Raw genomic sequence first — 10714 nt, forward strand, 5'->3', positions numbered from 1 at the left:
ATAAATTCAATTTATTTAAATAAATATTTACAACATTTATATTAAAAAGCATCATTAAAAAAGTATCAAAATATAATACTTTAATGATGAATTAGTACGAAAAAAATAATAATAATTTATTTATTTTTAATTATAAAATATAGAGAAAGTCGTTAAAATTATTGTAGTTTATATTTAAAATAAATTAAAGATATATAAAGCCCAAATATATATAAACAACATCATCTAACCTAGCCCAAGGGAGAAGGACATTCTTGTTTTATTCCTGCTATTTCTTTAGCTATTAACTTAATTGCTTTTATATTATATCACTACCATTTAAGTATAACCATAAAATTTTTATACTGTTTAATTTAAACCGTAATTCTAAAATAAATATAAATTTTTTATAATTTAAATAAGAGAAAGATTTATCCTTTAAGTAATGCATAAAACATATAAAAAGGATGCTCTAGCAATCTTTCTTACACATGTATTCATGTAGATCGTGTGTATATAATACCCATTGATGCAAATAATGTTTAAGTGTTGTCAACGGTGGGATATAAGGGGTTGATTATAAAAGATATGTTGAATAAATAGACGAATGAAAAAAATATATATATATATCCAATAGAATAGGATAAAGGTGACGAGGTCCTGCCACAGTTGTTTACGCTTGTTTGCACACAAGATGTAATCCTAACTGGTCTTCCTTTCGTTTGGTGTCTCTCGTCAATATCCAGTGACCGGAACATACGATTCACCTATTAAATAGCTTTCCTGCAGCTCTTGGATATTGTATTTGTTTGCTTAGTTTCTTCAACAAATGTTACAGGAATCTAATTCAGTAAATGAATTTATTTAAATTTTTTATATAAAAAATTAATAATAATAATAATAATAATACTTTTCTGATGAGTTAGTAGCGATCAATAATAAAGATGTTAAATTTCAATAATGAAATTTTCGGAATGATAGAATTTTTTTTTGGTGGTGAATTAACACGTATCAATTTCGAGTGAATGTGTTGAAAAAAGTACATAAAAATTCAACATATTATGAATAAATATCGATAAAAAAAAACTGAATTTATATTCTTAATTTTATAATGTTTCCCTTCATCAAGTTAATGAATGAGAGTTTTCGACGTATCATTTTAACCCATTTCCTGAGAGGTGATTAAGCGGAATAAAAAAATGAATATAGAAAAAAAATACACTCATGAATATTCCCGAAGCGAAAGTACAGTACTTACAATCGTTAAATATTTTTTATTATTATTATTATTCAAAATTAATGTATAAGTATATAGCAATTTAAATGTTATATATATATTCATAAACTGAATAAAAATATATTCAGATGTTATAAATAAATATATAGGCCTATATATATATAAAAAAAAGAAAGTATAAGGAAGAAATTTAAGCAGAAACGACATTTTAAAAGATATATTTTTCAATTCAATACTTGACAAACGATTGTATCAAGTCATAGTTTGTGTCTTTTCACTTCTAGCAAACATCAGTAAGATTCAAAGGATGTAAGAAAGATACTTAAGCCGCATCCTTGAGAGGAAGGTACATGGGCCTCAGCAGGCAGTCATTTTCCCTCAAATCCCGGAACTAAAATCTCAAGGGGAGTTTGGAGTCTAGCCAGCTAGCCAGGGGCTTCGTACGATGACTATTGATTAGATTGCTGGTGCCCCCAGGAAGACGTCTTATTGGCTTAGACGGTCATACTTAGGGGGTAGACACAGATCCCATCCGTTCTGACACTATCCTCTACTGTCCGGCTTCCATTTTCTTCTGTCTCTTAGCTAGATAACACCAACACCAAGAAAAATAGATGTATCTATGGTTTGGTTTGCTGTTGATGATCTTCTTAATAACATCCTGCAACAATCAGATGAGATGAGGTAACGTTAAATGTTGAAGAGTGTAGATGGCTTCGGTAATCAGCACAATCGCTATCTTTCTAACTTGATAACACAACTTTCTTCTTACAAACTTTAAACAGATATTTTTTTTTCTTCTTTCCTTAATATTAATAAACTTTTATTAGTTATATAGAATTATAGTTATTAAATTTATTTTTACACCTTTTGTCTAAACTAGAGTTTTATTTCTTTTCTAATCTTTCATTAATGGAGTAGAGGTAACTTTTTTCCAAGGTTTCTTCTGTAACTGTATTGACTTTTTTCTTTTATTTTGTTACGTTTCTTCTTTTATATCTTCTACAAAAATCTATGCTATATCAAAACTTTTACATGGTTTCTGGTGAAGATTTTCTTGGAATATAAATTTGTCTTCTACTTTTTATAAAAGTTTATTTAATTTTAAACGTTTAAAAACAAAAAAACCACCCAAAAAGTGTGTTTTTCTATCTAAAAAAAGCCCATGCAGAATAATTTAACACGCATTCTGTGATTCATAACTATTATTTCAACAAACTGAAGTAACAGTATATCCATCCTTTAGTGTATAATTTATAATAGAATCATTTAGTGGCAGATATAAAGGATGATATTATATATTAAAGTCTGAAAGGATACCTCAAATGCGACATTAAAATCGCCGGTTACTAACAATAGGAACATAAAACCAAGTTTTGTGTGAGGTCAACATAAATTATTTGTTGAAAATATCCAACGTAAAACACGATATGCTTGACACTTTATGTGCCATACTTCGTCGTTTTTACGATTTAATGAATGTTTGTTTTATGAAGTTTACATATGAATATTATTGAATTAAATTGAAGACAAGGCAATACACTAGTAATCTATTAAATTTACATACGTTCCAGCTAAATTACTCGACAGATTTATAGAATAAAGCAATCATCTTTCGTAAAATTTATTTATTTTTTTTCAGTTTGGTTAGAAAGAATTTATATTTATCATATTACATTTGTAATCATTTCATTATTTATGTATATATTTTAAAAATTTTGTGATATTTTATTATAAATAATAAAACATTCCACTCACGTTACTTAAACAAGATTATATAACGGATAAAGTAGATCATAACTCCTTTTTTATATAATTTTCCACACAATATTTATATAAAATCTTATCACACAATTTTAATATTTTAATTTTTATTATCGTTACGTTTACTGCGTTACGTTACTGTTACGTTTTAAGCAAGTAGTAACTCCAGTACAGCAGGATAATATTTTAAATATTCAACATTTAAATTAGATTAACTTACGCATATAATGCTCAACCCCCTTCCAATGACGATTTATACTTAATTTATTGCATTTTATTAAATTCGAACGTAATTTAAACATAATTATTCATTTAAAAAACAAGATTCGTACACTTTTCCAACGATCTTTTTATCATAATTGATAGCTGTTAATGTGACATTATACTTATACACGTCGAGGTGAATTGTTAAACATTAAAAAAATTGCACGAACCCCGTTATCTTTACAGATAATGCATAATAATGATAGCGTAGAGTTGTCCCGATAGAGAAATGTCTCGTACTCATAGAATATTAAACAATTTTATCCTAAATAAAATTCCTATATATATATAGAGAGAGAGAGTGAGATGAGGAATATGTTTACTTGCAGGAAAAAAATAGGAGAGAAGAGAAGATATCGTTATTTTCAACTTAAATCGTGAAAAGATTCTGTTCTTCTGGATGGGGGAGTTGGGTAAAAATTATTAAACGATGGTTTTTTTTTGTTCCTTAGTAACGAATTTAAACCGTACATCACCGCTACCTGAGCTGACAAGGTTTGATGACAAGCGAGTATGACGCCTGCACAAGTAACATTGCTTTGGGCTAAATCAGTCGTTGTTAACAACTTATCGCACTTGAAACGTATCAAATTCCGATCTATCAGTTTTCCGGTTGTGGAGGGCCATCTGGCGTTACAAAGCTACATTAATATCTGTCTAGTTGAAAGTCGTTTTTCACGCTCCCTCCCTCTTTCTCTCTCTCTTTCTCTCCCTTTTCTCTTCTACACCCCCTGAGACAACGGCATAGATATAGTCCTAAGGGAAATTCTCTACCTTATTTTTTTCTTAAATTTTTTTTCCTGTTTTAAAATACTGTATCTACTAAAAACCCTTTCGCATAACGATGGCAAAAGATGATATTTTCGCTGGAGAAGGTGGAAAGTTCTTTTATAGCATAAGACTCATTTTCGCTTTAAATGCTTTAGACACCCTCCGTCTGCTGTCAATAAAGTTCACGCTAGAACACGGAAAAGGAGGGGTTTGAGATGCAATCCATTAGGACTAACGACCCGTCTTCTTCGCGTACAGACACCACTGCTTCATCGACTTGGTGGCATATGTTGTAACGTTGGTGAGCAGTGTGCTCGTTTACCATAGCATCAACCCCTCAACGCTTTCGTCACCTTATTCTTGTCTGTACGTTCTATTCCTTTAAACATCACTTTGTTTAATAGTCTTTATTCTATTGTTTCCAGATGAATTTTTTTTCCTTCCTCTTCTCCCTCGTTCTATCTAATTTCTTCAGTATTTGCTATATAGATATAAAGTAATTTTTTTTTTTCTTATCCTGAAGCCATTTTCTAGTCTTGCAAAGATTAAGGATTCTGCAATTGAATCGCTGTCAACTTTGTCTTCTCTCAAAATGATTAATTTTCCTCATGACAAGTTTTCATTGAGTATAATAACGCCATGCGTTATATAGCTACAAAGACTTTATTCTAACGCCATTATGTGTATAATCGTCCTTAAACTGTAATCAATGAGGATTCTTTTGTCTAACTTAAGTTTTTTTCATAGTCGTACATTTATGACTGGATGAGTTTTATTTAGCTCATTCAAGTAAAAACTGTTATTCTGAATGGGCTGAGAAATTGGAAATTTGTGAATTCATAAATCTTTTATATTGCCTCTAATAAATTATGTCAGCACTTGGGTATTAAAATTTTTCTTGATATATTTTCATATCTAATAGTTTCTACTCACTTAAAACTGTCGGTTTTTTTTTCATTTCGTAATAATTTTTGAAGGTTTTTTTTTATTTAAAAAAAATGTCGAAAATAATTTTCGACTGCTTATCTAGAGAGAAAAATCAATGTTTTAAAGATTTATCTTGTTAAAAAATATTATTTCTAGAATTTAAAATATTTATAAAAGTATTAAAATTCTTTCTTCAATGCATTTACAGTCTGGTAATTATGATGCTTAATGCGTTTAGAAAATGTTAAAATTTTAATTAATATTAGTTATATGCTTTGTTAATTACTTTTGTAACAAATTTTAATATGTTTATCTTAAAGATAAAATTCTAATTTCTTGAATAGAAACAAATTTATGTTTTAAAAAATAATAATAATAATGTTTTAAAGTAGACGTTGGATACTTAAAACTACTCACTTGCTATAAATAAGAAAGGCAAAATTGAATTTTGTCTATAAAGAAAATTATATTATTATAAAATTTTTTTTAAAGTAGGAAAGACTAACTTCTATTTTTTTTCTTTATTATATTTATATCTTAATCAAATTTTCTAGAAGATAAACAAAATTTACTAACTATACTTTACATAATGATTATCCTTTAAGTATGACATCTTCAACATAAAACTAAGTTTTTGTAATGTTTAATTCCTCGCTTAGAACCGGACAATAACGAGATTAAAGAAATTTTACTACAAATTGATAGACGTTATTGTCTTCTTTTATAATATACAATAAAAATTTATGTAGTCCATTTGAAAGAATGTTGAAAGAAGATAGGCACATGGAAGTGGCAAGAGAGTAATCAAGGATTTGTAATAAACCTAAGTCTCCGCATCTGTTGGTCTTATGATCACAGCAGGTGGACTATCCATTGATTGGGAAAAAGTTCATATGTTGTTGAGAATCATTTCTCCCCTGGTATAAATGCCGTTTCCTTATGAGAAGTGCTAATGATGCTTAAGGTGATTCTCAATCTGTTCTGTTATGATACCAGAAATCATATTGGAGGGTTAGTTGATCTTAAGTGATAATCTGATGATTCCATTAATAATCCATAGAAAAAAAAAAGAGAGAGAGAGAGACATCTTGCAAGTCAAAAATAGAATTTTTTTCACAAGAAAATATAGAAAATATTAAGTTTAACAAATGCAACCAATTAATGAATAATGTAGATTTAAAAAATAGTTCATCTTAAACATGCGATTATTTAATAATTGAACAACAAAGACACAGGGAATGTCATAAATTACAGCCTAATATTTTCCAAATTTTGATCCCCTCTCCCATTTTGGTGACTGTGGCCAGACAAGTGGCCCTTACCCATAAAATCACAAAGTCTAAGAAAGCCAAATCTCCCAAACAAGATTACCAGATGAAATTGTAAGTGTTCCCTAGATTTTTATCCAAAAGTCATCTGGATATCCTTAGACAATATACTATTGTGGTAACTTGAACACCTTAAATACTTTTTTCAGCAACACTATAATTTATTTAATTAAACAAACATTTTCATTAAAGTGTTGTTCAAACTAAATTAATTTTAGTTTATATAGGTGTTTTTTTATGAACTATAGTTTTTTATGAACTGTACTGTAATATTGATTGCATACTTAGAGGTTTATACAAATGGCATTAATTACATCAAATAATAGTGATACTAATATAAAGAGTTTGGTGGAAAAATCTGTTGAGTCACAAACTTGAGTTTTCTAGACACAGTCATATTTTTAAAATTATGATATCTCCTAGCTGCAGTGGCATAGTTACATAATTTTTTCTNGATCCTCGAGCGCTTGTGTGAGGCTCGGGGATAGAGGGGGCCCTTTTTGCAATTATTTTGAACGAATGAAATTTCGTTATTAATGAAATTTTTAAGATTTTATTTTTGTTTTTAGGGATAAGAACCAGTAAAAGCTTGTAAATTTTATCTGGATCTAGGGAAAAGTCCTTAGTTCTCCCTCTCGACGGCCCTATCTCTGATAATTATATCAGTAGAGAAATACATTATTAAGATAGAATTGAATTTGGATTTCAGATAAATTAATTTAAAAATAAAAATTTTTTAATGAAATTTTAATCATTTTCACTTTTATTTTATGAAAGTGAAAATGACTTGTGAAAATGAAAGTGAAAATAAAAGTGAATTTTCACTTTCATTTTATTTTATCATTCAATTTCATTTTCATTGAAAAGTAATGGTAAAAATGAAAATAATTCAATTTCATTAATTATTTTTAATGAAAATGAAAAGAAATTTATATAAAATAGAAAGTGAAAGTTAATTCTGTAAATTAAATTAAATAAACTGTTGTAAATTCATAATTATATTTCTTTTTTTAAAAAATAAATAAATAAATATGTTTTGAAATTTTTAAAACACAATCGAGTTCTAAATGCTCTGAAATGTTTATAAATAATTCGATTTATATAGAAATTAAGAAAATATATATTTCTTTATATCGATTTATGTGTACTAAATTTCACAATCTTAATTATTCTCAAGAAGTTTAATGACCTAATTTAAGACAAAATATGTTCGGGATAAAATTTAAAATATTCTAAAACCCATAATCTTTATAAGATTTAAATAATTTTACTTAAATTTTCAATACAAAGTTTAAATTTTTAAAATAAAATCTCGACTGTATCAATTAATTCCTCCATTCTGACAATTAATCAATGTAGAATTTAAAGCTTAAATCAATCAATAAATTGCTTTATATTCCAGATTATTTTATTTTTTTTACCAAAAAAAACACAAAATTTAAATTTTTAATTCAATAATACCAAAGAAGAAAGGGAAAAAAAGTATTTTATAACTTTAATATAAACAGTTTAAAGACTTAATTATTAAAATTAACTTTTGCTTTTTGCTCTTTAATGAAATTTGATTAATTTTTATAAATTTCGTTTTCTTTAAAAAGTGAAATTTACAATTTTATACGTCAATCTTTTCGCTAGTCGATAAATTAGTTTGAGAACTTAATTACTTTAAAACATAAACTTTAAATAACTTTACGAGTAAATAAAAAAAAATTAGATAAAATATTTTAAAGAAGCTATCAATGTTTTATAGGGATTTTAAAATATTTAAAAAAAAATTATTAACAGAAAAAAGAATGGAAAATCTAATTACCATAAGTTACATACCTCTTCCCTCTCCGTACTTTTGTTGGTTTCCAGGCAAATGTGGTTTAGGATTATAATCCTTGTCTTCTACTGAAACTTGCTGTCTTTCTTCAGAAGAGGCTTATTGAAAAAAGAACGAGGAAAGAAAAGAGTTTTATTTTTAAAAAAAAAAGACTGAAAGTAAATACCATACTTATGTAATTTTCCTATTAATAATATCTAGATATATTACATAGGAATTGTAGAAAAGAAAAGTTTTTGGTTAGGGCCCATCCTACTAGTTGTTATTCTTTTCTAATCCAGAATTCATGAATATAAAGTAAACATACAAAAGCAGAAATTCCTAACTTTGCTACACATCCAAGGATTTAGTTTAGATAGAACGAAAAAGAGTTAGACTAAAGGGGAATGTGTAAGGAGCCATTTGTATGTCATCCGTTGTTTCGGATTTTAAAGAAAGATCAAACAAATCTTCTGGAACAGAAAAGGAAGAACGGTAAATCTAACCTAGACTAAAGTATTTGTCAAATAAAACGGGAAATCCGCAAAGAGAAAATCACTATATTTTACACCATCGGGATTTGGCGAGTTAATCCTCTGGGGAGACTGACTAGGACAACTGACAATAAACCCACTACCCCTTATCTGACAGATTAAAGCGAAGCGTTCATCAACTCTGCCATTTGATGGATGTCCTACCATCTTTTCACCAAACCTTAATTCACTGTATGTCAATAGAATACACCATTCAAATGCTGTCACTTTTTTTTTCTTTCCCATGGAATTGGCCAACTCTTTTAATCTTGATGAGCATTCCAGTCACCTTGGATAAAGAGGTCATTTTTATCCCAAACTTTTCCCTAATATCAATATTTTATCTCACTTGTATACACACAAATAAATATAGGCTATTAAGCTTAGCTTTCTTCTATATATATATATATAATATTTTTTAAAAAATAGAATAAATAATTTTTATAAGTTTAAAATTAAAGAGCTTTTAAATTAATAATTTTAAAAAATTTACTAAGAATTAAATTATTAGTATGACACTTTCAGAAGAATTTATAATTTTTTTTAAAGATATTAAAAATGATTAAATTAGAAGAGAAAGTAACCATTTTAATACAAAATTAAATTAAATGAAAAATGTTATTTTTTCTTCTTCTTCTTCTTCCTTCTTTTCGTTATTCTTCTTCTTCTCGAAGTCTTTTCTAAATCGTTTTACTTAAAAGCAATTTTAATCAAGTTTAATTACGAAAAGATATCCGCTTCTGCATTGCAAGAGTAAGAAATTCATTCACTTCACATTCAACTAGACGAGGAAAGACCATTTGTTGTACCTTAGTACAGATAACAGTAAATGTGCGTAATGAATCTTCCTGTAGCGTTGTTAGCTCAACAGCCATACAGTAGACCTTACGTTCTCTGGAATTCAGTACACGATGAGAGCAGAAAATAAGGACGATACCATAGCATGTTTGTGTAGCTTTAACTGTATACTGTGTTTAACGGTGCATTTCTCTACAGGTTTGCTCGCAACTAAGTTTTACTGCCCTACTCTCCTCTTTTATGTCTTGGTGCTTGTTTAAGACTGCTAGACACACCCCGGACATTCCGTTAACATCTAAAACATTTGTTGGAAATTCATTATTACATTTTCTGTTGCGCAAAGCAATAAAATCAACTGATGAGCAATGCAAGAATATTCTATGCAGTAAGTAAAGTAAATGGTTTCTCTCTTCTCTTTCTCTTTCGCTTCAGTAAAGGATTTTAAACATTTAAGTTTTAATTGTAGTTTATATCCATTAAAATCAAAATTAATTCATAATTTTTACTAAATTTTTATGAACGTTTTAAGATTAAATTTTAACTAAAAATTATTATTAAATCGATATACTCTTCACTCCACTTCATTGAGATTATGTATTTATTTTAATTCAAAAACTGTACTAAAATTCGACATTAGAAATTCTTTCACTCATCTGAATGTTTATCGATATGTTTTTCCTTTAAATTTTTAGAAAAATCTAATTAAAAATCCGTAAAGACAGCATTTTAATTTTTTTTTGTATATAAGACAATTTTTTTTAAATTTCATTTAATTCGATCTCTTTTATTTTAATAAATAGTTTTAAGCTTTAAAAAGTTGATTTAATTTAATTATAGCTTTGTATAAGTTAAAAAGAAAAAAAAGCACAAAAATTTAATTGATTTTTCAACAAAAACATCTTCAAATAAATTTTTTATCTTTTAAAGTACACTGAAAAACATTACACGCATACAGAAAAAAGACTACTTTTATTTTAGATTCAATTCTAACCATTCTCGAAAATCCCAAGAGGAACATAGTTTCCAATAAGAAAGAAAAGAAGGAAAAAATATCAAAAATATAGCCTCATAGTTAATAAAAAGGAAAGGAAAAAAGTATATATATATATATATATATATATATGGCTGTATTGTAAAAAAATATCTACTATATATATCAGGGATGGCCAACACGTAGACCGCGGTCGACCGCAAAGGTTTTGAAAGTAGCCCGCGAAGCTAAAGTTGAACAATTTGCTTTCACTTAAATTAATGTTTAAAAATCTTAATTCGATAATTTATTCTTACAATAATAGACTGTCTGTGCAAC

At 27.6% G+C, this 10714-nt stretch overlaps 1 protein-coding gene across 3 annotated transcripts in view; it reads right to left on the reverse strand.

The window, feature by feature from the left end:
• Positions 1–7983: 7983 nt before the first annotated feature.
• The window catches only part of LOC111614811 (lachesin-like), a 17424-nt gene continuing 14693 nt past the window's right edge, over positions 7984–10714 (reverse strand). For 2 of the 3 annotated variants that reach the window (XM_023356179.1, XM_023356177.1), the window contains one exon: positions 7994–8193. In XM_023356179.1, coding sequence (XP_023211947.1) covers positions 8087–8193 — 107 coding nt within the window. In that variant the 3' untranslated portion in view covers positions 7994–8086. Of the gene's footprint in view, positions 8194–10714 lie in introns of all 3 variants that reach the window. The other variant, XM_023356178.1, reaches the window with a different exon arrangement.

The sequence above is a fragment of the Centruroides sculpturatus genome, unplaced genomic scaffold (assembly GCF_000671375.1).
Source record: "Centruroides sculpturatus isolate CEXI.00-Female unplaced genomic scaffold, Cexi_2.0 scaffold2059, whole genome shotgun sequence".
NCBI lineage: Eukaryota > Metazoa > Arthropoda > Arachnida > Scorpiones > Buthidae > Centruroides > Centruroides sculpturatus.